This window comes from Caretta caretta, chromosome 2 (assembly GCF_965140235.1).
Source record: "Caretta caretta isolate rCarCar2 chromosome 2, rCarCar1.hap1, whole genome shotgun sequence".
NCBI lineage: Eukaryota > Metazoa > Chordata > Testudines > Cheloniidae > Caretta > Caretta caretta.
In genome coordinates, this window is record NC_134207.1 from 2,990,364 (window position 1) to 3,018,358 (window position 27,995).

General features: G+C 63.0%; 1 protein-coding gene across 2 annotated transcripts in view; it reads right to left on the reverse strand.

Annotated features, from left to right (window-relative positions):
• Positions 1 to 57: 57 nt before the first annotated feature.
• The window catches only part of CPSF1 (cleavage and polyadenylation specific factor 1), a 34,291-nt gene continuing 6,353 nt past the window's right edge, over positions 58 to 27,995 (reverse strand). Inside the window, exons 4-38 of one of the 2 annotated variants that reach the window (XM_048841895.2) lie at positions 27,736 to 27,869; positions 27,126 to 27,206; positions 26,111 to 26,262; positions 25,032 to 25,178; positions 24,217 to 24,356; positions 22,987 to 23,097; positions 21,008 to 21,101; positions 19,870 to 19,957; positions 18,991 to 19,116; positions 18,296 to 18,347; positions 17,807 to 17,901; positions 17,139 to 17,213; positions 16,352 to 16,432; positions 15,448 to 15,537; positions 14,986 to 15,096; positions 14,338 to 14,479; positions 13,831 to 14,009; positions 12,419 to 12,555; positions 11,808 to 11,982; positions 10,706 to 10,912; positions 9,828 to 9,917; positions 8,003 to 8,146; positions 7,315 to 7,467; positions 6,960 to 7,076; positions 6,473 to 6,563; positions 5,924 to 6,008; positions 5,422 to 5,563; positions 4,741 to 4,893; positions 3,955 to 4,131; positions 3,652 to 3,718; positions 3,221 to 3,268; positions 2,183 to 2,338; positions 1,260 to 1,389; positions 356 to 494; positions 58 to 227 (exon numbers count right to left, since the gene is read on the reverse strand). In XM_048841895.2, coding sequence (XP_048697852.2) covers positions 180 to 227; positions 356 to 494; positions 1,260 to 1,389; positions 2,183 to 2,338; positions 3,221 to 3,268; positions 3,652 to 3,718; positions 3,955 to 4,131; positions 4,741 to 4,893; positions 5,422 to 5,563; positions 5,924 to 6,008; positions 6,473 to 6,563; positions 6,960 to 7,076; positions 7,315 to 7,467; positions 8,003 to 8,146; positions 9,828 to 9,917; positions 10,706 to 10,912; positions 11,808 to 11,982; positions 12,419 to 12,555; positions 13,831 to 14,009; positions 14,338 to 14,479; positions 14,986 to 15,096; positions 15,448 to 15,537; positions 16,352 to 16,432; positions 17,139 to 17,213; positions 17,807 to 17,901; positions 18,296 to 18,347; positions 18,991 to 19,116; positions 19,870 to 19,957; positions 21,008 to 21,101; positions 22,987 to 23,097; positions 24,217 to 24,356; positions 25,032 to 25,178; positions 26,111 to 26,262; positions 27,126 to 27,206; positions 27,736 to 27,869 — 4,157 coding nt within the window. In that variant the 3' untranslated portion in view covers positions 58 to 179. Of the gene's footprint in view, positions 228 to 355; positions 495 to 1,259; positions 1,390 to 2,182; positions 2,339 to 2,494; positions 2,755 to 3,220; positions 3,269 to 3,651; positions 3,719 to 3,954; positions 4,132 to 4,740; positions 4,894 to 5,421; positions 5,564 to 5,923; positions 6,009 to 6,472; positions 6,564 to 6,959; positions 7,077 to 7,314; positions 7,468 to 8,002; positions 8,147 to 9,827; positions 9,918 to 10,705; positions 10,913 to 11,807; positions 11,983 to 12,418; positions 12,556 to 13,830; positions 14,010 to 14,337; positions 14,480 to 14,985; positions 15,097 to 15,447; positions 15,538 to 16,351; positions 16,433 to 17,138; positions 17,214 to 17,806; positions 17,902 to 18,295; positions 18,348 to 18,990; positions 19,117 to 19,869; positions 19,958 to 21,007; positions 21,102 to 22,986; positions 23,098 to 24,216; positions 24,357 to 25,031; positions 25,179 to 26,110; positions 26,263 to 27,125; positions 27,207 to 27,735; positions 27,870 to 27,995 lie in introns of those variants that run through there. The other variant, XM_048841896.2, reaches the window with a different exon arrangement.

The window sequence follows — 27,995 nt, forward strand, 5'->3', positions numbered from 1 at the left end:
CGCCAGCAGGGCTCTGCCCTGTAAGCATCAGCCCCCCGCAAACACCACAGCCAGGAGCGCATTGTGCTTTTTCTTTACAAACCCCTCCCAGTTCGTACAAAGCCGGGCTGGGCGCTCCTAGCCCGGACTCCACGGAATTTACAAGAGCTGGGGCTGCGGCCCCGTCTGCCCAGAGTCCATTAGAAATGAGCCGTGACGCGGTCAATTTCCAACAAGTCCTCCAGGATCTGCAGGGAAAGAAGCAGGCAAGTTAGGGGAGGGGTTACTGACTGGGGAGTGGGTGGCTAACCCCTCTGGGGTGGGGCTGCCACAGCCCAGGGGCCAGCCTGCAGTCAGAGCGAGGGGCCCGACTCACAATGTCTGGCGTGGTGCCGATCTTCTTGGCCAGCTCGTTGCGCTCCATGGCGCTCAGGTAGAGGTAGCGGGTCAGCAGCTCCCCGTCCAGGATGTTGCGCACGGCATTCTGCAGGGTCCGGCGGTCCACGTGCAGCATCCTGCAGGAGAGGAGCTGCAGCTACCAGCAGGGACAGCCAGCCGAGGCGGGGCAGCGGCCCAGGCTGGCGTGCCGCCCCGCTGCCCTTCCCACGGGGTCCGGGCACTTCGGATGGCCCAGGGAAAGGCACTGGGTGAAAGCCCTGTGTCCCCCTGAAGGGAGAGCTGGGGAAGCTCGCTGACCTTGGTGAGGCTGCTGGGATGGCAGGTTTGTGCTATGGCCAACAGGCCATGGGGGGCCGCATGGAGCCCCAGCTCCTCTCCCCAAGAGCCCCAGTGGAGGACACCCTCCTGCATCAAAGCCTCCCACCCTGCATGGAGTCCTAGGAAGAGGCTGGCCCTGCCCCAGGAGCCCCACACACTGTTCTGAGGTCTATCCCCCCTTGCTGTAGACCTGGGGGGCACCAGGGCTGAGTGCAGCCCCACGCAGGCTCACCCAGCACCTCCCTGGAGACACTTCACCACATCTCTCCTGCTACTGGCAGGGGGCAGCTGAGCCCAGGGTCATGCCCGTAGGACACAGCCCTTCCCCCTGACCGAGGGTACAGGGTACTGGCACCCAGCAGCTGATCCCTGCCCCTCCAGGGTCAGACAGGCTAAATACCATCCTTCCTTAAGGGTCCCCTAGAGCTCAGCCCAGATGCCTCCACCTCTGGGGTGGAGAGCAGCCACCAGGCGCACACCAGGAGGGGAGGGGGGGTCTGGCCAAGGGCAGCGGGGCAAGGCAGAGGCTGGGAGCAGATGGTGTGTGGGGAGCGGGGCAGTACCTGAAGGCCCGGGGGTTGAGGCCGGCATGGTGTGGCAGCATGGTGGTGAGGGCGTTCTGCAGCATCAGCAAGCGCCGGTACGTCTTCTCCAGCATGGGCAGGAGGAGGCCGATCCCACCGTCCAGCGTGGCTGGGGAGAGGAGAACGGCCCAGTCAGGGAAACCCGGAACGCCCCGCCGCGAAGGGAGGCTCCCTGGGCAGGGCCAGCAGCAAGCCCTGGGAGCTCAGGGTAACAGGGAATGGGCCTCAGGTGCCCCCTGCAAGATAACCCCTTCCATTGCAGAACCCGGAGCGAGGCCGGCAGCTCCAGCGCCTTCCCCGCCCGCTAGCCCCACCCTGTCCTACGCCGGACACCAGTGCTGGGACGCACTTCCCACAGGCCCAGGCAAGCCCCTGCTCCCATTGCAGGCTGTGCACGTCCCCCGTGGTCCTGACCTGGCCTGCCCCTGGCCCCACAGATGCACCTGATGCCCACTCCGACCCCATCTCCCCCCACAAGCCACCGCGTGGCTCCTCCGCTTCCCGGCACCGAACACGAGCTCCTCCACGACCCCGTCCCCCAGCAGACCTGAGCCCCGCACTGGTCTGCCCACGTCTCTTCCTGCTTTGCCTGCCTCCCTGGCCCATGTCAGCCCCTCTACATGCCTACCCCAACCCGGCTGGAAGCCTCTGGGGGGAAGCCTCCAGAGCACAGCCCCGCGCGGAGGACACAGATGCAGGGCCGGGGTGGAGACACACTCGACCTTCACTCCCCCCACCCACATGGCAGCTGCCTCCGCAGATGGCCACCTGCTCGGCCCAGGCACCATCTCAGTTTGTACAGCCCCTGGCACAACAGGGGTCCAGCCCGGCTGCTCCCCTAGCATGTGGATGGGTCAGAACTGGGCACAGCGCTGCCCTCTGCAGGCCGGAGCCCAACCTACCGAACCAGGTGATGTGCTTGCTCTCCCAGGCACTGGACTTCTTGGTGACGCCATCGGTGGCCCAGCGGCACGGCGTCCTCCAGAAGGTGTTGACGTGGGCGCCCACGTGGAAGTCGGCCCTGCGCAGCAGCCGCATCCCACCGAAGCTCTCCTTGGCTAAGAGAAGGAGCAGGAGCAATTCCATCAGGGCGAGGTGTGGCCCATGGAGACTACAGTTCCCAGCATGCTCCGCTCCACAGGTGATGGAGCATGGCATGCTGAGCGCTGGAGTCTCTATGGGCCACACTCCCAAAGGGGCTGGACTAGCTGGAGTCCTCAGGCTCCCACCCAGCTACCGATGCGGCTCTGGCTGCGCCGGCAGGAAGGACTTTCCAGTCCCATGTTCAGGGGGCCACAGGTTGTTAGATGTTCCTGTGGGTTCCATGCTGCTCTGTTTACCTGCAGCCCTACAGTATTATTATCCGGCACTGCAACAGCCCAGAAACAGGCAGATGGGGAACGACCACAGTGGGGCAGACCAATGGTCCATCTGGCCTAGTATCCTGTCTTCCAGCAGTGGCCGGTGCCAGGTGCTTGAGAGAGAACAAACAACGGGGCGATTTCAGTGACCCGTCCTATGAGCCAGTCCCTGGTTCTGGCAGTTGGAGGCTCGTGGTGGGTGTCCCTGGCTAATTAGACCCTGGGCTAATCAGAGGCAAGGTGGGTGAACCACAGTGGTCGGTGTAGCTGGAACGCCTGGCTCTCACCCAGAGAAGCTGGCCCAATAAAAGCTGTTCCCTCCCCCCTGGTGTTTCTGACACAGCTCAGCCAGCAGCCACCAACAGACTTGGCTCTTCTCCAGCCTATTTGGCTGGGCTCCCAAAGCACCAGACAAATACGAGTGTCATTGTGTCTGTGCTAGAGGGGAAGGGACTGGCCCCCTCACAGCCCCAGAGCGAGTCATTGGGAGAGCAGGGGCTATCCCTGGTCCTGTGTGCTAGCCATGGCCCTCTGCAGGGAGGGGCATGGCTTAGAAGCGGAGGGTGCGGAAGGCCTTACCTTCAGGCAGGTACATATAGACCATGAGGTTGCGATCGCGATCTGACACTGCGGGGAGAGAACAGATCAACAACGTTGCTCTGGGCAGCATTTCAGCCCCACCAGAAACACAGAGCTACCCAAGAGCCCCCACCCTGGTGGGCACGCTCCAGCTCCCCCGCCCTGGGTCCAAACCTGGATCCAGCCCCCATCCTGATCCGCCCACAGCTGCTGGCTCTGCCCTCAACACCCCCCACCCCCAGCAGCTCTCAGTTCTCAGCATGGTCACCACACTGAGAAGAGAGGGCCCAAGCAGTTCCAGCACCACCAGCTCGTCCAGCCGGGACTGGGGTTGCCCATGGGGGTCTCCCTCCCTTGCTGGCCTCCCTGGCTCTGGGCAGGACGCCCAGCCAAGCCCTATGTGCGGGGGATGGAGAAGGAGCAGCACATACCCAGGAAGCCCAGCTGGTCAGTGTCCACCATGAAGTCCACACTGTACACCTCCAAGGGCTTGGCATCCTGCAGCAGGAGAAACAGGGGTCAGGGGGAGTGCACACAGCCACGGGCGGGGACCCAGCACCCCCCAGCACCACGTCAGGGAGTGACTAAGGTACCATGCTGAGCCCTGCTCTTGGCCCCGGGCAGACCCCTCCTTCCCGCAGAGCCTCTCCACCCTCCCAGCTCCCCCGTGGGCCAGGTCCTGCAGACACCCCCCGGGCCAGGTCCTGCAGACACCCCCCGGGCCCAGCCCACACCCGGCTGACGAGCGACAGCGTCTTGCTCTCCTCCTGGTAGCGCAGCAGCGAGATGCTCTTCATGACGTCAGCCGCCAGGATGAAGTTCTTGACGCTGATCATCTGGTGGATGTAGAGCTGCGTGTCGATGAAGGCCATTCCCGTCAGGTCGTTGTCCTTCAGGCTCCACAGGAAAATCTGCAGGGGGCAAGGGCGCCAGGCTCACGGCCATGGACAGGCAATGCAGCAGGGGGCAGACTGCCTGAGATGGGGCCCGACTGGAACCAGTAACCTGGAATATCCCCCGCCCCACTCCTATCCCAGGGCTGGGTGAGAGCCAGCGCTCCCAGAGGGAACAGGCCCCATACTCCATAACCACACCCCCTGAGCCAGCCATTCACCACCCCCCCACACACCCTCTGGGGCTGGATCAGAACCAGCGCTCCCCAGAGGGAACAGGCCTCATACCCTGCTCCCTGCCAGCCCACCCTAAAGGCAGCGGCTGCCCTGTGGTGTCTCAGGCTGGCACTGGTTCATGCTCAGACTCCACCGCCCAGGGCACTTGGTCCCCAAGACCAGCTGGAGGAGACGGGACTCTGTTCCCCAGGTGGTGCCCTCCCTGAATCGGGACGGTTAGCGGCCAGGCAGCTGCTGGGATGGGGTGGCACCAAGGGCCCGTTTCTTGCCCACAGCCCCCTCTGGGCCAAGCTCCTCGGCAGAGTTTTGTGCAGTTTCTCTGTGGTGGGGGAGGACAATGAGAGGCTCCTGGCGGCCCCTGCTGGCCCAGCTGGGGAACAGGCCCCTCACCTTCTGGCCAATGGCCGACACCAGGTAGCCGTGGCAGTGACAGAGTGCCGTCACCGGGCCCTTCTGCTCCTTCTCATACAGCACCTTGAACTTGTTCTTGGTAAGCGGCTGCCCCGGCTCCGGCACCACCTCGATGATGTCCATAATGAGGATCTGCAGAGACGGGTGGGACAGGGGGCTGTGAGCGAGAGGCCGCTCCCTCCCGGCTGCCCTGAGAGCCCGGCCGCAGGGCCGCCCGCACCAGGCTCCACACACCGGCCTGGGCTGAGGGAGGGAGGCAACCCCCACCCCCAGGGCCCATCAGAGCCACGGAGAAAGCATGCCCCACAAGGAGCCCGGCTCCATGGAGAGAGTCGGGGAAGTGACACCTGCCCTCCTGCCCCCCATGACAGGTATCTCTTGGGCACAGTCCAGCAGCTCCCACGCGGCGACCTGGCCAAGTGCTGGGTGCAGATGATGGCTCCGCCGAGGGAAGGTGGGGTCAGCACAGTCCAGCCTCCAACAAGGTGCAAGCTGGAGGGGGCAGCCAGGAGGGCAGAGGGATGGGCTCAGTAGGGAGCGCTGTGATGCAGGGAGCAGGGCCGGGGCTTGGTGGGAGGACGTGCAGGGAAAGGATGGGGGAGGCAAGCCCCAGGCCCCCCAGGGTGCTGCTGGGGCAAAGCGAGGCCAGCCCGCACTCACCCGGCCGCGGCAGGTCACCTCCTCGCCCTGCATGAGACATGTGCCGGCGGCAATGTAACCCTTCAGCCCCGACACCGTCTCCTCGCTCTTCAGCGACACCGTCTTCATGCAGGTCACGTGCTCCCATTCCTCCAGCTCGATCCTGGGCAAGCGGGAGAGGCAGGCACAGGTCAGGGGAGCAGGGAGCCCCACACCAGAGCAGCCAGGGCCAGGATGGGAACTGGCCCTTTTGGCCCAGGGCACCAGGCTCCTCCTCCCAGACACAACCACTCATGGGCCAGCATCCTGCCCCATCTCCCTCTGCTGTGGGAGGCAGGGGGAGGCCAGCGCCTGCTTCCCACCCTCTGCCCTCCCGGTGCAGGGCCGGGCCCTTGCCCATGCAGCACTCTCAGGGCCAGCCTCCTTGTCCCCCTGCCTGGCAGAGCCCCGGGAGCCCGTCTCCAGGAGAGGAGTGCCAGGGCGCAGCCAAGCCCAGCCGCCTGCCCCACTCGTGGGCCCTTACCGGGTGTTGGGGATGGTCTCCCAGCTCACCGGTGAGATCAGCTGGATGGAGAAGGCCTCCTGCTGAGGGTGGATGTAGCGCTCGTCTGGGGGAGAGACCAACACAGCTCCAGTCCCCAGCTGGCCCCCAGGAGAGAGTATGGGGCTGGTGCAGGCACAGCAGGCCCCCTGCCGATGTCACGCACCGACCCAGCCCAGGAAGGTTTGATGGCACCCCCCATCCCACAGCTCTGCCCCATGGGAGGACACAGCTCTACCCCAGGGACCCCACCCCAGGACTCTGTGGGCTGGGGGGACCTTCACAGCCATGGGCACAACGGCGAGACCCCCGCGGAGCCCACTGGGACCTGTGCCAAAGGGGGCCAGGAGCCGGGCTATAGGGCCCACGCAGGACAGGGAGTGCTGGCCCGAACCTGGCCCGTAACTGCCCCGCAGGAACCTCTGTCAGCGCTGCACACCCAGTGCCAATGCGCTCCCCACACATCCCTCCCGCTCAGTGGCACCTGGGGGGGACCCGGGAGGGGCCCCTGCAGGGCAGGTCTCTACTCACCCCGCTCGATGCTCTCAAACTCCTTCTCCTCTCCCGTCATGCGGGGGATGCGGGTGCAGGGGTTGACGACACTGGTGGCCACGGCGTAGACCTGCCAGAGACATGCAGCCGTTAACAGGCCACCGGGGCGCAGCACCAAGAACGGGGTCCCCTCTCTGACCCCCCTGACTGCTGCAATCCTCCAACCACGCAGTGTGGACACAGGAGACACCAGCTGCTCCCTGGGGGCTCCCCTCCCCCTCGGCTGGCGTCGTGCAGGCTGCCAGTATGGGGCATGCAGCAGAGCCGGACAGGTCTGAAGCACCCGCTTTGGGGGCTGTGCTCTGCAAGGCCAGATGCCCCTTGACCAGGATGGGCAGCATCTGCAGAGTAGCGGGTCCTGGGCCGGCAGAGCTGAGCTCTCGGGGGGACGCTGTGCCCCAGAAGGGGATCCCCAAAGCAAAGCCCGTTCCCACACGGCAGAGCTGCCCCAGCAGCACCCCAGTACCTTGGACTCCACGTGATAAGCCACGTAGTGTGTGGTGCAGCGCAGCGGGATCTTCCTCACAGGCCACGGAGCGTCGTAGGAGAGGTACGCGGGCAGGACGCTGATCCGCAGCTCCCCCTGCGAGCAGAGCCCACCGTCAGCCCCTCCCCTCAGTTCAGCCCCCCCAAACAGCCCCCGCCTTTCCCCACGCCCTCGAGAGAAGAGCTGCTGGCCAGACAGCCATGCCCAGATGGAGCAGTGAGTGCTGGGACCTGTAGGCCTTCTGCACCCCACCTCCACAAAGAGCCCAGGCAGTGTCTGTCTGCCCCTTGTGGGGCCCTGGGCTCTGCCCCCAAGCCAGCCGTGCCCCACATACCTGCCGGTTGAAATAGAGAAAGCCCTTGGGGCAGTTGACATTGTGGAAGGGAGCGAAGGACTCGATTAAGCCGTCGATCGTCATGGGGTGCAGGCGCAGGGCCCCCCGGGCCGTCACCAGCAGCCAGTGCGGGGAGGGCCCACAGATGAACACCTGGGAGCAGAGCCAGCACCGGGGTCAGAGTGGGGAGCCCAGGGTCCGCTGCCAGGCTGCTTCGGACCAGGGGCTCCCGCTCGGACTCTCCACGGGCTCTTTCCTGGCCAGCACGCCTGCTGCAACACAGGGCTGACTCACCAACCCACAGCCCCGGCCCTGCCCAGGTCTCCCCTCCAAGTGCCGGCCGAGCCAGCCCTGCTTAGCTTCTGGGCTCTCACAGGATGGCAGCCCGCAGCAGGAGGTCGGGAAATCCTGCGGCGTCACTTCCCCAGTGCAGCAGCCAAAGCCGGCTGCAGACAGCGCAGAGCCCAACCTCCTACCAGCACCCTGCAGGGTCTAACTGCCCCAGGGACATGCCCAAGTGGGGCTGCCCCACCGGCTCTCTCCTGCTGTCAGCCCCCGATACCAGCAGCTGAGCCTGGGGTCAATCTGAACAGTGAGGGACTGACCCAGAGGCAGCCCCTGCTGCCCTGCCAGCCCCCAGGACAAGCCCTGGCAGTGGTTCTAAGGGAGGCCTGCCCCCGTGGCTCACCCCCGAGTAGCCGTAGATGTCCTCAAAGAAGCGGAAGCGGGCGACCCGGCCCCGCGCTCCCCCCGACTCCTCACCCCCTGCACTCTCCGATTTCTTTTTGGACAGCTTCAGCTTCTTCTCCCGGAAGTTGATGTTGTGGGGGACCTGACAGGGAGGAGAGATGGTCACAGACGAGCCAGGGCCTCCAGGCACCAATGGGACCGGAGCCCTGCAGTTGAGGCTGGGAGGGGAAAGCACCAAGTGGGGAACCCACACAACAGGTGGGGGGGGTCCCCACCTTTCCATGCCCACAGGCACATCACCTGCAGAGGGCACTGCAGACCGCACCCCAATACTCCCTGGCCCTGCCCAGCGCTGGCCCCCAGGGAAGTGGCTGAGGACAGTCTGAGCTGCAGCCATTCAGCTGCTTTGCACCTGGGACACACACTTTAAACCAGGGCACTCGCCCCAGACCAGCCCCCCAGAAAGGAACAAGGTGCTTGGGAGTTTTACCTGCCACTGGGTCAAGATGGTGCATTGTGTGCTGGGAGCTGAAGTCATATGGATGGGACCTCGAGAGGTCGTCTAGTCCAGTCCCCTACACACGTGACAGGTGTTTGTCTAACCTGCTCTTAAACTTCTCCAACGACGGAGATTCCACAACCTCCCTGGGCAATTTATTCCAGTGCTTAACCACCAGGACAGTTAGGAAGTTTTTCCTAATGTCCAACCTAAACCTCCCTCGCTGCAATTTAAGCCCATTGCTTCTGACCCTGTCCTCAGCGGTCAAGGAGAACAATTTTTCTCTCTCCTCCTGTAACAACCTTTTATGTGCTTGAAAATTGTTATCATGTTCCCTCTTAGTCTTCCCTTCTCCAGACTAAACAAACCCAATGTTTTCAATCGTCCCTCAGAGGTCATGTTTTCTAGACCTTTACTCATTTTTGTTTCTCTTCTCTTGATTTTCTCCAATTTGTCCACATCTTTTCTGAAATGTGGCGCCCAGAACTGGACACAATCCTCCAGTTGAGACCTAATCAGCACAGAGTAGAGCAAAAGAATTACTTCTCGTGTCTTGCTTACAATACTCCTGCTAATATAGCCCCGAATGATGTTTGCTTTTTTCTTGCAACAGTGTTACACTGTTGATTCATATTTAGCTTGTGATCCACTATGACCCCAGATCCCTTTCCGCAGTACTCCTTCCTAAGCAGTCGTTTTCCATTTTGTATGTGTGCAACTGATTGTTCCTTCCTAAGTGGAGCACTTTGCATTTGTCCTTATTGAATTTCATTCTATTTACTTCAGACCATTTCTCCAGATCATTTTGAATTTTAATTCTATTCTCCAAAGCACTTGCAACCCCTCCCAGCTTGGTATCGTCCACAAACTTCATCAGTGTATTCTCTGTGCCATTATCTAAATCACTGATGAAGATATTGAACAGAACCGAACCCAAAACTGATCCCTGCAGGACCCCACTCATTATGACCTTCCAGCATGAGTGTGAACCACTGATAACTCATCTCTGGGAATGGTTTTCCAACCAGTTTTGCACCCACCTTGTCGTAGCTCCATCTAGGTTGCATTTGCCTAGTTTGTTTATGAGAAAGTCATGCAAGACAGTATCAAAAGCCTTACTAAAGTCAAGATTACCACGTCTACCACTCTCTCACTATCCACAAGGCTAAACGCTGTCACAGAAAGCTATCAGTTGGTTTGACACATTCCCACTGGCGTGGAGGGTGACTATGAAGCAGAACTTTGTGGGTTGCCCCCCTGCTCCATATCGGCTGGGTGTGATGGCAGGAGGACACATGAGTGGCCTCAAACACTCCCCTGTTACCTTCTTAAACCGGACTTTCAGGTTACTCTGGCCCAGCTGGGAGTCGTGGCTGAAAGCCTCATAAATCAGCAGCTCCTGGTCCACGTGAACCTGCCAACAGAACGAGAAGAGCTGAGACTCCTGCCCCTCCCGTGCTCACCCAGAGACCACCCCACCTCACCCCCGTACCCACAGGTCACACTTGGTCCCTGCTCCAGGCAGCGGAGCTGGGGCAGTGGCAGGAGGCGTGTGAAGCTGTGCTATGAAAGGAAGCCTACCCAGCGATCGCAGGGTTGGAGTAACCCCAGCGGGTCCAACCCTCAAGACAGGGCAGGATGGTACCCCTCAGACAGACACCCCAGGGCATGGCAGGCGGGTACCCCTCACACAGACATCCCAGGGATGGGCTCCCACACTGCGCTGGGGAGTCAATTCCCAACCAGCGCTTCTTTGTGTGGCGAACGTTACCTTAATATTCAGCCTACGTTTCCCTTTGCTCCATCCCCCACTCACCCCCCAACCTCACACTGGTGGGCCAGCGCGCTACAGCCCCCATCCCCTGCTGTGCCCCCCGCAGCACACTCAGACTGCCCAGCCGGCCCCTCCCAGCTTGGTATCGCCCACACACTTTATCAGTGTACTCTCTATGCCATTCTCTAAATCACTGATGAAGATATTGAACAGACCCGGACCCAGAACCGATCCCTGCGGGATCCCACTCATTATGTCTTTCCAGCATGACTGTGAACCACTGATAACTCCTCTCTGGGAAGGGTTTTCTGCACCCCCCCGCTGCAGTAAGCAGCCATCTGCACCCCGCCCTGCAGCCCCCTCGCTGCTCCCCTGCCTGGTACGTGCACACACCAAGTGCAGCAGTGAGCGCCCACGACCCAGCTCACCAGCAGGTACGGCCGGCTCTGGCGATTGCCCAGTGCCACCAGCAGGACCTCCTTCACCAGGGGCATCTCCCCCTGTCGCGTCACCTCCTCCTTCTTGGTGTCCCCCTGGGCCGCAGGCTGCCCGAACGAGCTGTCCACCAGCACCCGCTGGCCCATGGGGAAGTTCTTCACCAGGAAGACCAGACGCCAGTCGGGCAGCTGATAGATCTGCAGGGAGAGAGACAGCAACTGAGCTAGGCAGGGGCCCAGGGAGGCTCCTCGTAGGAATCCGCACACGAGGTCAGAGCAGGGTCTGCCTCGCCCACTCCCAGCTGTCCCGAGGAAGCTGCAGGGAACCCTGCAAGGGCCATCCCCAGATAACAGCCCATGGAGAAATGTCTCCCAAGCCCCCTCCCTCGGCCTGGCACTGACCCGGGAGTAGGATGGCTGTTGTTGTTACTCTCATTAGCCACGTGAATGTTATGGCCTTTCTATGCTTCTAGATTCAGTCTTGTGGCCAGGAGTTCCACAGGTTAATCACACGTGCGGGTCAACATTATTTCCTTGTCTCAGTTTAACTGCTCCCCTTTAGGGCCCCTGCACACTGAACCAAGAGAGTGATTTCATGCAAGGGGGAACCCTAGAAACGCCCCAGAACAGGCCCAGCAGCAGCATGGGGTCACAGCTCAGTGGGAATCCTGTACCCAGCCGACTCGCCGGGGGATTCAGAGCAGAGCTGGGATCTGGCTGGGACTGACCGCCCAACTCTGGGGGTAAACACGAACTAGGCCTTGGTTTCACACCTCACCCACCAGCAGCACAGCACCTCCTGGGGGTCCCCTGGGGTCAGCGCCCCCACAGGCTCACTAATGCCACAGCGTCCCCTAGTACCGCACTGGGGCATTAGTCAGCACTGATTCCAGGGGGAGGACACCTCGTACTAAGCCCCCCACCCCACTCCCTGCAGGCCATTTTGAACCCGGAGGTCTCCCATCCAAGCCCTGACCAGACTGAACCTTGCTTAGCTTACAAGATCCAAGGGGCTCAGCACTAGGTGGGCAGGGGCTGCCCTCCAGGCAGTGCCAGATCAGGGTCCTTAGGGAGGGGCTGGACCAGGCCTTACCTCCATGGCTCCATTCTCCCGCACCAGCACACACCAGTGCGTGGGCTCCACTTTGTACTGATGGGGGTCCCTGTCAGACAGTGGGAGGCTGCTGCGGCGTGGCTCCTCCTTGGTGGGGCTGAAGAGGGAACTGGAGTCCCCGTAGAGCATCTCCTCCTCGTCGTCCACCGTGTTACTGTGCCGGGCGGCCGGGCCGGGGGAAGCAGGGAGAGGCTGTTACGGGGGGTCCTGAGCTCCTTCCCACCCTGTGCACACAGGGACACGCCCATGCTTGGGGGGAGGCTCATGCACCCTCTCTTGGCCGGGAGCGGCAGGCGCAGGACGTAGGGATCACTGCCAATGACTCACATGGTACAGAAGCAGCAGCCTGGAGGGGTGGGGGGGCTGCCCCCAGCTGTGCCCTGTCACACAGATCACCCACCCTCATTCCCTATGCCATTCATGCAGACACGGCTCCTCTCCCCTGCCACGTGCTGCTGGGCACGGCTCGACTGCCGCTCCTGGCCGCTGGGCCAGGACAAGGGGCGCTAAAGCCCCCCTGCCATGTGCGTCTCTCCCCGCCCACCTGCCCATCCCCGATGGCCAGGGAAAGGCCCCAGCCTCTCTCGCACCTGATGTCCTGGATGACGGTCTCCACCTCTGAGTGGCTCCTGAGGGAGAGCTCGTCCCTGGAGCTGGTCGTCCTGCTCTCCGTGGTGAACATGCCTCTGACGTCGCGGTACACGCACAGCGCGATCACCTTGGATTGCTGCAAGGGAGAGGCGCTGCAGGTCCCACCCCGCACAGCAAGGAGACGCCCAGGCTGTCCCCAGCCCCGGAGCCCTATGTGCACGTGACAGCACACGCCCCTGCATTCACACCCTGCTCGCTACTGTGACCATCTCAGTACAAGGTACGCCTGGTGAGGGACCACTGAAAACTCATCACGGGCTGGTCAGTATCAGCCTGGTAACGTGCGTGTGGCAACATTGTGTGATACGATTCCCCTGTCTGGTGCGATTTACACACATGCCAAACCCCACTTCCCTCCCCAGGCAGACGTTGGCAAACAGGCCTGTCCTACAGCAAGGAATGGGTGCTCCGCTTAATTTGCATTTAAGAGTAAACAGAGTCATCGAACAGGGAGGGAAGACAAAGTAAGTTCAAACAGGTGAGGAAAAGCAGCAGGGAACATCCTTCCACACAGACTCTGTGTCTCCTGGTGCCCAGCTGGAATCGTTTTTCAAGAGGGGGCCTGAAACTATAGAACTGAGGGACAAACACCCCCAGCCTCCCTCTCCTTCCCCATTGCATTCACTGCTCCCAAAGAGACAAGGGAAGCAGGCCTTGGACTCTGGGGGAAGGGGTTGGTCAGTAACCTGCTGGAGCATGTGGTGAGAAACTTTGCTTGAATCCAATATAGTTTGTTAAGTTAGTTATTAGTAAATGTCTGGTTTTTATTTTCTTGTGACCATTTCTGACTTTTAGGCCTCATTACTTGGACTCAATCTCTCTCAGTGTCGTTAATAAACTTGTTTTACTGTTTTATCTAATCCCGTGTGTTTAAACCAAAGCGTCGGAATAACTATTTGAGATAATAAACTGGCATATTCTTCCCTTACTTAAAGGAAAGTATTTGTCCTGCCCAGGAGTGGGCTGGGCAGTACAGGACATACAGTTCTGGGAGAAGATCCGGGACGGGGTTGGGGGTGTGTGTTGGGGTCACCCTGCAGCGTAACCGAGGCGTGGCTGGCAGGCTGCAGTCACACACACACATTCAGGGGGTAGCTCACATGCTGGCAGGCTGGTTGTGGGTGGCTCTTGGGGGAGCTGCAGCAGGAAGGCTGCAGGGCAGGGCTGGGGTGACACAGCTTCCCACTGGTCTGGACTGTACCCTGGTATGTCGTACATGCCCACCCCGACCGACAGCACCCAGGCGTGTCCCTCCAGCCCCACCCCAATGGACAGCCCCAGTGTCACACAGACATCGGGACAGGGGCATGGCAGCCTGTCCCCCACAGCAGCACCGCCTGCTCAGACTCACGTGGTGCAGCTGGGGCTTCTGCAGGGTGAGCCGGTGCGTCCTGCCCCCGTACGTGTCGCTCTTCAGCACGAACATGGTCACCTGGCCCTCGGCACTCATGATCACCACGTAGGGGTCGGCCACGGCGCAGTGCACGATGGGGGAGCCCAGGTCCACAGGGATGAAGTGCAGCTGATTCACTGGAAGACAGAGCCACCCGGCTGAGCCACGGCCATGCCCAGGGCCACAAGGCCCAGCCCCAGCCCGCCAACCTAGCAATCCCCTTCAGATCAGAGCAACGGGTTCCTCCAGCCCTGCATCCCCCCATGGGGAATAGACCAAGGTGGCCCTGCTCCCAGATCAGAATGGGGGGCCATGGAGGTCCCCAGCATGCACCAGTCCCGCCAGCACCAGCCACTGCAGATGGCCCCAGCTGCTCGGTTCCAGTGTGGTGACCAGAGCAGGCAGGCCAGCCTGAGGGGGTCGGCAGGAAGAGACATGGCGGCTCTGCCCACCCGCAGTGCCCACCTCCTTCCAGCAGCCGGATGCCCAGGGGCGACACTTGCACGATGTAGCGGTTCTCTCCGATGTTGCCAGCGAACACAGTGGGCCCCTGCGTGGCGAACCCACTTGTGTCCAGCTCCATGATCTCCTGACCCGTCTGCAGGATCTAAGGGGCACAAGACCAGAGGGCAGTCAGCGCGGAGAGTGCCCAACCCTGCCCGAGCCCCTACACTAACCCACCTGCCTGTGGCCTCAGCAGGCATACAAGGAGCCAACCCCGCCCCTTTAAAAACGGGACAGGTACCCCCCCACCCCCCCAATGCAGCCACCTCCAAGGTGTAGCATGTCAGCTGATTAACAGGGCCCAGCAACACCAGGGAAGGCAGGAGACGAAGCTCCCCATGTCCCGATGAACCCACAGGGAAATCAGGGAGTTGGAACAGAACGATCCAAGCTGGATGGGAGGTTCAAGCCCCACATGCCGGGAAAAGGGCCAGGGCCTGTGTTCTCTCTCACCCGAATACAGCCCCTCCAGAGGCACAGTGCACTCGGGTTCCCTCCACCCGGCCTCTGAGGCAGTTTCCCAGAGATGGAACCGACTCCATGCACACTCCAGTGCCACAGTCCCCTGGGGACAGCTGCCTGGGCTGGCGTCACTGCCAGGGCCCTTACCATGGTGGAGTCCTCGCGGCTCAGGATCAGGAACCCATGTCTCTTGCCATCATCCTCAGGTTCGGGGTGGCTGGGCTCCTTCTCTGCAGTCTCCCCTTTGGCACTCTCGTCCTGCAGAAGGAGAGAATGAAGCCAGGCCCTGGGAGTGCACAGCACCCCCCAGTCTCTAGGAGCCGAGCCCACAGAGATGGGGTGCTATGGGGCACAGTGCTAACCAGCCCAGCCAGAGGCCTTTACCCCAGCAATGGGGCTGGGGCACTCCTCCAAGAGACATCTCCTGCCTCGCCAGGCCAGACACAGCGAAGGAGCACACCCAGAAGCGAGTCCTTGGCATGCTGGGATCAGCTTGAAGGAACTGGGGCTTGGTGGAAGCCAGCGGAGGTGCCAGGAGCTCTAGGGGCAGGCGGCTGATGGGCCAACCCAGAGCCTCCCCCTCCAAGCTGCAGGCAGTCAACCACTGACCTCTTCCTTCTTCTGGGGTGAGATCACGGTCCACATGTCGTAGCAGCCGGGCAGCTCAAAGGTCGTCACCACTTGGGGGCGGATGCTTTTCTGTTGGGACGAGGCGGAGGCTAGAACTGCAGCTTCCCAGTCCCCCCAGCCCTGGTGGGAGAAGCGCCGAGACCCAAGACTCCCTCCCTGGAGACCCCCATTGCTCCTGAACACTGGCGCGGAGCCCAAACTCTGCCCAGCCGCGAGCCACCCCTCGCCATGTGCACTGCCAAGGGAGCAGCCCGCAGAGAGCACGCAGCCCTGCATGCCCAGCAGCTGCAGCATTGCATGCGGTCATGTGGCTGCGCCTTTAGACTGGAGAGAAGGGGCCACGCGCCAGCCAGCCCTGCCGTGACAAGCGCCAGACGCCCCCTTCCACCGAGCGACCTGGGGTAGCAGAGCTCACTCCCCCGGCCCTGTCTACTCCTCCCCACCCACCTCCCTCAGGCAGGGCCCGTCTCTGCCCCGCTGGGCGCTCCCCCTGCAGGGATTGCCAGGCACCGCACCCCACCCCACCCCTCCCATAGCCTCGAGGCAGATCTGCAGGGCGGGGATGCCTGAAGCCCAGAGCCCGGATGTGGGGCCTTCGCACGGTGACAGCCCTCCCCATGCCACACTTGGACCAGCCAGGGCTCACACAATACCCTCACCCCTGGGCACAGACTCCGCCTCCCCTGCCTGTGCCGGGCTCACTCCGGGGCACAGACATACCCCCCCGCTGGCCCCACGCTCCCCCAGCACAGATGCCCGCCCCTCCTGCCCATCGGGGCCAGACTCTTCCCGGCACAGATGCTCGCCCACCCACCCATCCCACCCATTGGGGCTAGGCTCCCCCCAGCACAGATGCTCCCCGTCCCACTGGCACTGTGCTCACCTGCAGGACAGAAAGGGCCCCGTTCTTCCCATAGCCTGAACAAACCACGATCTCCAGGTCTGGCTCCGGGCTGTTCTGAAACTGTAGCCATGGAGACAAGCACCGGATGTCAAGAGCTGCCCCACCCCCAAAGGGAGGGAAGCCCCCGTCCCCCCCACCCAGGACTGGCTGCTGCGAAGGGGAAGTGCCTCCTGCGGGCCCTGTGCTGGAGGGCTGGCACCCAGCCCTGGGGCTGCTGCTCCTGCATGCTGACGGCTCCACAGACCCCAGACCCCTGTAGCCCCCTGCCCTTCACCCCACTGGCTCTCACCGCCTCGGCTCCGTGGAGCACAGAGGGAGACCTACTCCAGCCCCTGCACCCATCCTGTCAGAGTCCCGACCTCCCGCCCAGTTGCCCTGCAGCGACAGGGACTCGGGCAGGCAGTGAGCTGGGAACGGCCATTGCTAGTGACTTGGCTTTGTGGGGGATTATACAGGACAGGAGGGAACAGCCGGACTGGACTTCCCAAAGCAGCCCACGTGCTGGCTGTTCTCAGGGGGCAGAGGGAGAAGAATGAGGATCGGAAGGGCTGGGGGGTCTTGGAAAGCGTTGTCAGCTCAGGTCAAATGCCACCCTGGCTCAAGCTGCACAGAGCACAGCCCTCCCATAGCAGGCAGCAGCCCAGGGAGACTCCAGATCCCAGCATGCACTGCAGCCAGGCCACCTGGAGCATGGCCTGCTGGGACCTGTAGGCAGCACGTGGACGCGAGGGGAGCAGAGCGCCGTCGGCTCTGGCGCGGTACGCACCTCCTCGGACAGGAAGGCCGGCTCCCCCATGGCTGCGTTGGCACAGGGCCCGATGTTGAGGATGCTGTCGCACACCTGCAAGATTCAAGAGGGGGTCAGCGCCCTGCGCCATAGACCAGGCTGGGGGAGTTCGGGGGGAGGGCTTCAGGGATTGGAAACGGAGCTTTCAGCCTCGGGGCAGCAGCTCCAATCCAGCCCCAGGGCCAGGAGAACGGGACACATGGCCCTACCCCGCAGGGCTCCAGCTCCAGCCTGGCCCCAACCACCATGGAGCTGGTGGGGATCAGCTCGGTTCCTACATGAGAAGGGTCAGCACCACCAAGTCAATGGCCCGGGCCCCTGCCGGGGACCATCTGAAGGGAGAGGCATGAGGGAGGGGGTCAGCGTGGGAGGGGAAACAGAGCCCCCACTGCCTAGCCGGGGCCCTGGGCGTGTCAGGCTGCTGGGGAAGTGGGGGGAACTCACCCCCTGGGCTGACACCAATGAGCAAGCGGAGCAGCCTAGGGAGAGCTCGGCTCAGGGAAGAGCTCAGTCCCTTGGGGCAGCAGGGGCCTGGGTCCCACCTAGCTGCTGCCAGCCCCCCAGGCCGCTGGGCAGGGAGCCACAGCCAGCCCCCCCGGCCAGAACGGCAGGTCCAGGGTGTTCAGGCAGCTCCGCAGAGCGAGTACCTCGAAGGAGTAGGTGGCCAGCTGGGTCCCGGACTGGGCCTCGCTGCCGTACACCTCGATCTCATCCACCTCGTCCTGCGGGGCCGACTTCCCCCCTGCAACACAACAGCGAGCCGGAGCCTGGGACAGAGCTGCACCCCCCTGTACTCCTGCGCCGAGCCACGCCAGCCTCCCTCTCCCCCCGCAACACAACAGCGAACCAGAGCCTGGGTCAGAGCTGGGGGCAACGCTGTGCCCCCCTATACTCCTGCCCCAAGCCACGCCAGCCTCCTGCACCCCACTGTGTGCCCCAGCTCCCCCACCCTGAGCCACACCAGCCTCATGTGTCCCCCGCATACACTGTACCCCCAGCTCCCCTGCACTGCGGTGCATGGGGGTCCGGCCCTAGGGCTGGACAGCCGCTGCCAGGCACCCCAGGCCAATCCTGGGATGCAGAGACTGGCTCAGTCGGACCCCTTCGCCCCCCGCCCCGAGGAGGCGCCCACCTACCAGCCCAGTTCCCGGACGACTCCGATCGCTTCTTCTTGACAGGGGGCTCCTCCTGTGGGGAACAGAGAAGCCAGCAGTGACTCCCCACCTCTGGCCCCGAGCTAGGGAACTCCAACCCTTCCAATCACCCTGCAAATGGGAGGAAGGATGGGGCTGTTTGCTGTTTGGTGCTGATGGCCAGGCCAGCAGTGACCCACAGCAATAGCCACTCAGTGGGAGGAGCTGGGGGCTCTCAGGCCTGCTCTAAGGAAAGCCACAGCACATGGGTACAAGCCAGACCCTACACTGGCAGCCTCCAGAGAGGCCAGGGACCAGCTGGAGACAGACACCTGGGCAGAGAAAGGGTGGGCAGGTGGGGTTTGCCTGCCCGGCTGCCCGCTGGGCTGTCCATGGTCTGGGACAGGGCTGAGCCTGGCACCTCTTCTGGAGCTTTCATCACCTCCAGTTCCTCAGCTGTCCAGCGGGACACCACACGGCGTGGGGCTAACGGCTACTAGGTCACAGAGCCATGCCCTGTAGCCCCTCGCCACGCTGACCCGTAGCAGCCGCTGGGCCAATCCCCCGAAGGACGGCGCAGCAGCGATGCAGGGAATGTAGCCAGGCTGGCTTGGGCCACAGCAGAAGCCCAGGAGGGGCAGGGTGGGGCAAAGAGCACATGGAGGAGGAAGCACCCACAGGCCCTGGGCTGCCCTGACCTGCTTGTCGGCCGGGTCCTTGACGACGTTCATGGGGGGCTCCTGCAGCTTCTCCGTGTACTTGAGGAGGAGAGAGTTACCGAGCCGCGAGCCCAGGAACAGGTAACCCGGCTCCATTGTGATCATCTGAGGGGAGCAGGGAAATGGACGCTCAACAGATCCACCCCTGCGCCGCTCTGGGACTCAGACACAAAGGGCCGGGCCACATGGCCCGCACCAGCCCGCCCCCGGGCCCGGTCCGCACTGGCACTCCCAGAGCCGCGTAGATGTTGCTGTCAAGCCTACACAGCTCTTTTTAGAGCGGCAGCACAAGCCGGAGTCTGTGGAGCCAGGCTCGGCAGCTCGCTGGCACTGGCTGTGTAGACGTGCCCTGCAGAGGGCAGTGAAACCAGGCCTGGGGCCACGAGCTCCTCTGAGCCCCCAGAGCACATGGGTCACTCGCAGGAATGCTGACACGGTCAGTGACTGATCCCCCCAGGCCTGGCCTGGAAGCCTAGCAGCCACCTGCTAGTGCATAAGGGCCCCACAGCAGCCCCTCTGACTGCCCATTCGGGCTCAGCCCTGCTGACCGGCCTCGTGCGGAGTCGGCATTGCTCTTGGCACCAGTGTCCCGCCCACACCTGCTCCCCCACATTGGGCCACCAGTTCATCCCCAGGCACACGACGGGGATCCCTGGGAAGCATGGCACCTACCCCATGGTCCCCATCTGCCCGCTGAGGTCTCTGTAGCCCAGTTACCCTGGCAAAGAGAAAGGCACTAGCCTAGCACAAGGCAAGAGCTGGGATCCCACCTAGCCAGGTCCAGGAGAGTCCCCAGGCAATTACTAGCACCCCCGTGACAGGCCCCCCGGGACACCCCTCCTCAGCCCAGCGGCTTACACAGGTGGTGAGGACACTGGCTGCTGCCTTGTCGAAATGGAAGGAGCGGACGCTTCTCATCCCGTCTGTGATGAGGGTCAGGACGTAGCTAAGGAGAGACAGGGAGAGCGGTGAGGCCAGAAGCTTGTCCCGGGTCCCGCAGGGCTGCTGTGGGCCAGCTGGAAGCTCTGACGAGCTGCTGAAACAGGCTCCGCAATCAGCCCCCGCTGCGGAGCCGGGCACGGCTCAGGAGCCTGGGGAGGGGCCAGGGCAAGCTCTTGTGCACCACACCGCGAGGGCGGCACCCAGGAGCCAAGCTCCACAGCAGATCAGAGCTTGCGCTCTGCGTGGCAGGGGAAGCACACGGGAGCAATGGACGGGGGAGGGGGAACCCCTGCATGGGCACGGACCATGCTGGCGAAATCACAGCAAGAGCACCAGTTCTGCACGGGTGAATTTCTAACACTGGGGTCGGGGGACTCCGTGGAGACTGGCAGGAAAGTGAGTCAGAGTCAAACCATGAGCTCCCCAAAACCGCAGGCACCTGCTGGCCATTCTCCTAGCCACTAGTGTTCTCTCTTACCCCCGGGGGTCTCCAGAGGGCACGCCAAGCAGCGTGTGTGGAGCCCACCCTGTGGCCCTTCGCCCATCCCTTTCCTCTCGGGGCTGGCCGCACTGTGCACAGGATGATTTAATTGGGTATGGGTCCTGCTTTTGAGCAGGGGGTTGGACTAGATGACCTCCTGAGGTCCCTTCCAACCCTGATATTCTATGATTCTATGATTCACCACCCAGAAGCACCTCCGACGCAATGAGCCAGTGCCACCATCCCTGCCTCACGCACACGCAGGGCAGGGACTTGCCCCGGGCCGCTGAGGAGAAATGAACAGACCCAGGAGTCCTGCCTCCCAGTCTTCCACTCTAGCCCTAGACCCCAGTACCCCCACAACAGCTCCTCCGAACCTGCAGCTGCTGGGGGGACCGGCTCCTTTCAAACCCTGGCTATTTAGAATCCGTGACCTCCCCACCACCCGCCAACTAGGAGCGAGAGGGAACAGCAGCAGCTCAAAGCTCCCAGCTCCCTGGGACAGACCCAGCTACCAAAGGCAAGGTCAGGTGAGCCGGGCCAAGCTCCCGGGGGCCACCGCTGAGGTCTTACATCTCCCCTCCTTTCAGCGAGATCACCATCTTGTCGTAGGAGATGAACGCCGCCTGCGCACAGTCCAGCGTTACCTTCACTCCGTCCTGAATGCCTGCAGAGAGAGGGCCCTGCTCAGTGGCAGTCCAGGGACATGACGCAGCCCCATGGCCCAGCTCGGCCGGCCACGCCACCACGACCCCCAGGGCTGTGCCTGAGCTGGGGGAAAGGAACCGGGACAGCTAACTGGCAAGCACGGCCCACACAGACTACATGTCCCAGCATGCACCGCTCTATGCACTGCATTGCATCAGGCCTATAGGCTGCACCTATGCTGCGACCCCCTGCTCTGAATGCTGCCCCCTCCACACCTCCTGGCACCACAAATGCAGGGGGCATAGCTCTGCCGTGGCACACACTGATGCCAGTGGTCTATCGGAGGGCAAAGGAGCGCACCGATGGGCATGTTAGAGACCCACGGGCACTGCTGCAGTCTCCCCGGGTGAGCAAGGCCACCCTAACCCACCGGTCCCTTGCAGACTAACGACCCCCCACAAAGCACGTCTGCAGCTGGCACCAGAACAGGTCCTCCAGTTGGAGCAGACCCCAAGTCCTGAGGGGAGGTTCACACCCCCAGCCCCACAACGAGAGCTGTCGTCTCTAGCCTGACAGCTGCTGGACCGATGGCAGGTCACTTTTACTGTCTCCGCGGCCCTTCCCCAGCGCGGCCCTTCCCCAGCGCGGCCCTTCCCCAGCGCGGCCCTTCCCCAGCGCGGCCCTTCCCCAGCGCGGCCCTTCCCCAGCGCGGCCCTTCCCCAGCGCGGCCCTTCCCCAGCGCGGCCCTTCCCCAGCGCGGCCCTTCCCCAGCGCGGCCCTTCCCCAGCGCGGCCCTTCCCCAGCGCGGCCCTTCCCCAGCGCGGCCCTTCCCCAGCGCGGCCCTTCCCCAGCGCGGCCCTTCCCCAGCGCGGCCCTTCCCCAGCGCGGCCCTTCCCCAGCGCGGCCCTTCCCCAGCGCGGCCCTTCCCCAGCGCGGCCCTTCCCCAGCGCGGCCCTTCCCCAGCGCGGCCCTTCCCCAGCGCGGCCCTTCCCCAGCGCGGCCCTTCCCCAGCGCGGCCCTTCCCCAGCGCGGCCCTTCCCCAGCGCGGCCCTTCCCCAGCGCGGCCCTTCCCCAGCGCGGCCCTTCCCCAGCGCGGCCCTTCCCCAGCGCGGCCCTTCCCCAGCGCGGCCCTTCCCCAGCGCGGCCCTTCCCCAGCGCGGCCCTTCCCCAGCGCGGCCCTTCCCCAGCGCGGCGCTCTGCTCCCCCGCAGGGCCAGGGCGAGCCTGGTGCACACACTCTGGGGAAAGCAGCACTCTGCAGGGACCTGACTGTCGGGCAGGTGGGTGCGGCATCCGGCTGTCCAGAGCAGGCGGGAATTCAGCACTGGAGAAAGGTCTCAGAGTGGAGAGCTCAGGACGTCTTCCCCCACCCATTGCCCACAGGCCTCGAACCGGACCCGGACAGGCCACAGGAGAACTGGCAGTGGAGTCGCCATTCAGGGCTGGCCTGTCTGATGACAATGCAGGAGCCAGCTGGCGGGAGCTGGCGGGAGCCCCTGGCTCATCTCACATGCATCACTGAGCGACAGCAGCCCAAGCAGGCACCACACCCCTCTACCCGCCACAGCTAGGCCCCCTCATGGGCTGTCGGCAGCAAACTCCCCACACCCAAAGTGGCCGGGGACAGTCGTTCTCTGGGCTACATGCGCCGCGGCCATCGGATTGCTCAGACCCCGGCTCCCAACTGGGCCAGAGTCAGTAACAAGCCCTCAACAGCATCACTGCCATCGCTTCGGCAGCTGGCATCTCCCACTCAGGCCAAGATCGCCCAGCCTATCTCCCCACCTTGGTGCCCATCAGCCCCCTAAGCTCTGCCCAGAGAACTGCCTCTCCAGAGGCCCATCCCACACGGAGCCAGGCCCAGGACAGAGAGCCACGAAGAGAAGGACAGGCACGCCAGCTTACGCAGGGGGAACACCGTGGTCCCGGTGGTCAGGCAGTTGAGAGACACGCCGTACGGCGGGACGCTCTGGTTCAGATACAGCAGGGAGTTAACCGCGAAGATCACCACGCCTCCTAGAGAGAGGACGAGCGCAGCTGTAAGTGTCAGAGGACACCAGGGCAGAGCAGGAACTGCCCTGGGGACAGAGCTCCTCCATGCTATCCACACATGAGTGCTGACTGGAGGGCAGTTTGTGGGGTGGGCAGCTGGCGTGAGACCCATGGACTCATTGCACACACGGCCCCACGCAGCTCTCCGGGCCAGCCTGGGCACAGTGAGCTGAAGGCGAAGGGCTCCGGATCCCGGCCCAGAGTGCCCCTCACTAGACCTGCAGTTCAGCCCATTCTTCAGGGAAGATTTGTCGGGACTTGGGCTCACGTTCCCCGGCATGAGCGGATCAGCTCCCCCAGGACCCATGCAGGTCCAGGGCTGGCGGGGCCAACCCACTCCCAGAAACCTCCCCCAGCTGCAGGAAGCTCTGCACCCTTGCTTATAGGACCCAGCACGAGGCACCCCCAAGCCAAACTGGGGTGGGTTCCTGCGCTGGGTAAATTAGATCAACCCGGGATCCTTGCCCTGCTTTAAACCCTTTCCCTGGGGCTGGGTGAGGAAGGATTTGCAGAACTCACGGCACCAGTTCCTGGGGAACGGGCTGGGTCTGACCCCTTCCTCTCAGAACCGAGGGGTCTCTCTGCACCAACCCAGGGGGGAACTGGTGGGGCTGGTGATGCAGGCTCACGTCTGAGCTCCAGGGACAGCAGATGGTCAGAGAGGAGTCTGGGAGGAAATGGGGCTCCTTTAGCGCCACCCTCAGCCCCCCCCATATCGTGCTCCAGGGGAGTGAGTGCCCCGCACAGCAGGTGCCATTCTGTCCGTACGGGTGGCGAGCATTAGCCAGTGCCCTGCATTAGCCAGACACTGGGCTGGCCAAACCAGGGAGGCGGTAATAATGCTACGATCCTGCACTTACCGGCCACCCGATGAGCCACATGCAAAGCCCCGCACTGCCGCCCAAGCCCCGGGGGATAGGCAACCACTGGACTCGTGTTCCAGGGTCTCGAAGAGGCTGAGCAATTTGGCCAAGGCCTCAAAGGGTCAGCAGCGGAGCGGGGACAGAGCCCAGGAGTCGTGCTAGAGTCATGCTCTAGCCACCAGGTCGCACCCCACACCTGGGAAGCAGACGCTCGTCTCACCTATTGGCTTGGGCACAGCCAGGGCCTGTGTGCAGTCGAAGGGCAGGTTGCTGAGGGACCAGATGACCGGATGGACCTTCTGCATGATGTTCAGAGAGATGGCCACGATGCTGCACGTGTCCTGGCGCACAGCCACCCGCCTGCACCGAGGGGAAGGAGAGACGGCAGCTCGCATACACTCCGCCCCCAGGCCTGCTCAGGGAGCCCGGAGCAAGACAAGCCGTAGCAGCGTGAGAAGCGAGCGGGGAGAGATGCCACGGGAAGTGGGTGGAAGGGGTCTCCCCCAGAAAGCTGGCTGCCCTGTGCTTCACTATCATTGGTCACGTGCTCCCCACTAGCCCCCACGTCCTCCGTTTCCCCAGTGACTACGTCCGTCTCTGCTGCTGCTCAACTCACCTCTGCGAACTCGTCTCCCCTGCTGGGTCCCACAAGGTTTGGTGCCACCACCCCAGCCCCTCCACACTGCACCACTGAGCCCCTCCTCCCAGTGCTGCGGGTCCATGCCGGGCAGCGAGTCGTGCCACGGCACTCACTGGGATTGATCTGCACTCCAGCTCAGCAGGGGCTGCACCAGCCGCCCCTGGCAGCCCAGAGCCCCCTGCAAACAGAAATCATTTCCCCCACCACAGAGACACAGCACAGCGCCCCCCCAGCACCAACTCAGACCAGAGTACCCCCTGCCAAGTCGCCCTCCAGCACCTCCATTCAGCACCTAGCAGGCCCAGCCTTGCATGGGATCCGTCCCGCTCAGTGCCCACAGTGGGCTGGCCAGGACTCCAAGCTGGCAGCAACCCAGGGGGGCAGGAGGGACGCACCCCGGCCAGGTCTGATTTGGCTCGAACAGGATGAGCAGGGTGGGTTCATAGTAGCCATACAGGAACTGCATGTCGATGATGTTAAGCAGCTTCTCGTCCAGCTCCCGCACGTCAATGATATAGCTGGGCAGGAAACTCGATTTCTGGCTGCAATTGGGCGGGGAGAGGAGGGAAAACACCGTCACACAGAGTCTGGGAGGCCGAGCTTAGCAGGCCGCCCCGCTCCAGCCCAGCCACCCCCACGACACCTTCCCCACAGCCTCCAGGCAGCTCCCGGGCGGGCCCCTTGGCACCCCATGCTTGGCCACACTCCCTCGGATGGGACCTGCGACCTGGTGGCTGGAGCGTGACCAGAGCCCTATCGGCTGCCGTCCTCTCTGAGGTGCAGCGAGGCCCGTGGGGAATACAGGTCTCAGCTCCTTGACCAGAGAGGCATGGCAGCACCGCTCCAGATAGAACATTGCACCCTGATGTCTGCAGCCCGCAGGTAATCGGCTCGTTACACGTGCACTGGATCCCCAGCACACTGCCAACGTGGCCACCCTGGGCATATCTGGTGCTGGGCGCATGCACCTTGCAGAAGATGGCTGGCTCCGTTCATGCAGCAGCATCCCGTCCCCACCCCAGCCACAGGGTTCCCTGCCTATTCTCGCACCCGTTCTGGTACATTTCCCAGCCCAGCCAGCACTGGGAATGGCCCAGCCAAAGTGCAGCCCCTCCTCCCTCCAGAGGGAGATCCGGGGCTTTCAGATCCCATCGCCCTCTTGCCTTTTCCACCCCCGAAAACGTGACTCCAGTGGCCAACTTCACAAAGTGCCAGAGTCCACCCCGAGGCATCTTGTGGGGGAAAGCTGGGAGCCGGGCTGTTGCGAGGCCTCGCCGCAATCACAGAGCTCAAGTGCAGGGAAGCCAGGTGGCGAGCAGAATGACGGGATCCCGTGAGCCAGCAGGGAGCTGGGAACGCTGCCAGCTTCGGAATGGGACAAGGGGCATGTCCTAGCCCGGGCAGTTCATAGGCTTTCACCCTGTGCCCACCAGTGCAGAGGGGAGTCCTGCCAGGGCTAGCTCTGGGACCTTACCCCTCTCCCATGACCCCCTCGTGCTCGTCCGTCAGTGTCTCTCTCCGGAAAGGCAGCACCACCAGGCGCGTGCCGTAGATCAGCATGACTGCGCAGCGCCCATCCGGGTCCACCCGCACCTTGGGGATGTGAACGTTCTGCACAAAGCCATCCTGGGAGCACAGACAGCGCAGAGAATGAGTCACACCAGCCTTGCCAGGGCCCAGGAGCAAACACGCCAACCCAGGGCAGCCCACGATAGAGCCTCACAGGGAGCTGGGGGGCTGGCACCCCCCCCACCACATGAGCTTCACCAGCCCCCACAGCCACCTTGAATGGCGGGTCTCATTCAGGGAACCCAGCCAGACAGCACAGGTCTGCTCGGACGCTCGCTGGGACCCATGGATCTCTCTCCTCCGAGGGGGGAGAGAGGGGACGGGATAGGGCACGTGCAGGTCACTCCCCCTCTAGCTCTGGGATGCCCAAGCAGTGGTCTCAGCCTGGGGAACGCAGGCTGTCTCCATTTGAATGCACAGCAGAAAGTCTCAGCCCGCACTGGTGGCTCAGATTCAGACTAAATCATTGGTGGCCATTGTGGCAGAGCCGTGCTGGGAGAGGGGGCCTGCCCCATCTCCAGGAGCTGGGCCATCACCCACATCTCCTCTGAGGTTAGGCCTGGAGGCGCTCTCCCCAATATCCTCAGCACAGCTCAGCCTCCTCCTTTCACAGACACCCCAGCACCGAGACCAGGGTCCCACCTCTTCCTGACACACAGCAGCCTGAGAACAGCCAGCCCCGTGGATTGGACACCTGCCCAAACACCTGGGCTGGGCCCTTTCCTGGCCATATTTCACACCCATCCCTTGGGAGCGGAGGGCAGGGCTGTCGGGATAGGAAGGAGCACAGAGCTCACAGCACTGAGTGGGCACGACGCCACAGGGCTAGTGGTTGCCACCGAACAGCCCCCAAAGCTGCCTCCGTGCTGCAGCAGGAACAGGAAGGTGCTGACCCCCACAGCCGGCACACAAGGACCTACCTTTAGCTCAGGCTCCTCAAAGTAATGGAGGGAGAGGGTCTTCAGGTCATGGGTGCCAGGGTCGTATTCTACCACTGACAGCTACAGAGAAGGAAGAGAAAGTGGTTAACGAGATGGCGCCCCTCGGTTCAGGTGGGTACCATCCATGTATACAGCATCTCCATGGACTTCAAAGGCCTGCAGGGAGCACTTTGCCCAGGCCTGAAATGCAGCCACCTCCCAGGAGAAGTGCCACGGCTCTCCTGCAAAGGGCGTAGGACAGGGCCAGCTGAGTTCAGCCTGCCCCTTGGTTTCATGCTCTGGCTGAAAGATGGGCCCCCATGGCACAGCACCCCCTGAGGCATTGCCTAGGTATGGACAGACTAAAGAACAGCACCCGAGACACTACCCAGCTCTGTTCTGAAGCACGCCAAGCTACTCCCCATGTCTCTGCCCCTCATCCCAGGCCTGACCAGTCACTGCCCCTCACTCCAGGCCTGCAGCCCCCTCAGCTACTCCAGTCCCAGGCCTCTGAACTGGGACTGGATCTAACCCCTTCTCCTGCTGGGCTGGGGGGATGGATGTAGCTGCTGATCCATTGTAGGAGCCTGCCCCCGCCCCGGGAAGTTACCTTGGCATCCTTGAAGCTGAGCAGCAGAGCGTCCCTCTTGGCTCCCGCCAGCTGCACACTGGCCATGGACATGACATTGCCGAAGAAGGAGAAGGAGGCCACCAGCTCTAACTTCTCCTTGTGACCTTTGCCCTCTGCATGGGCCAGCAAGACAGAGGGGTGAGAAGCCGAGGCTCTGGGGCTGGGCCCTGCCCCTGGGTCAGGGCAGGCCCGGCACGCTCTGCAGGGCTCCGCCTGGCCCACTTCCACCCCCTCCCTGC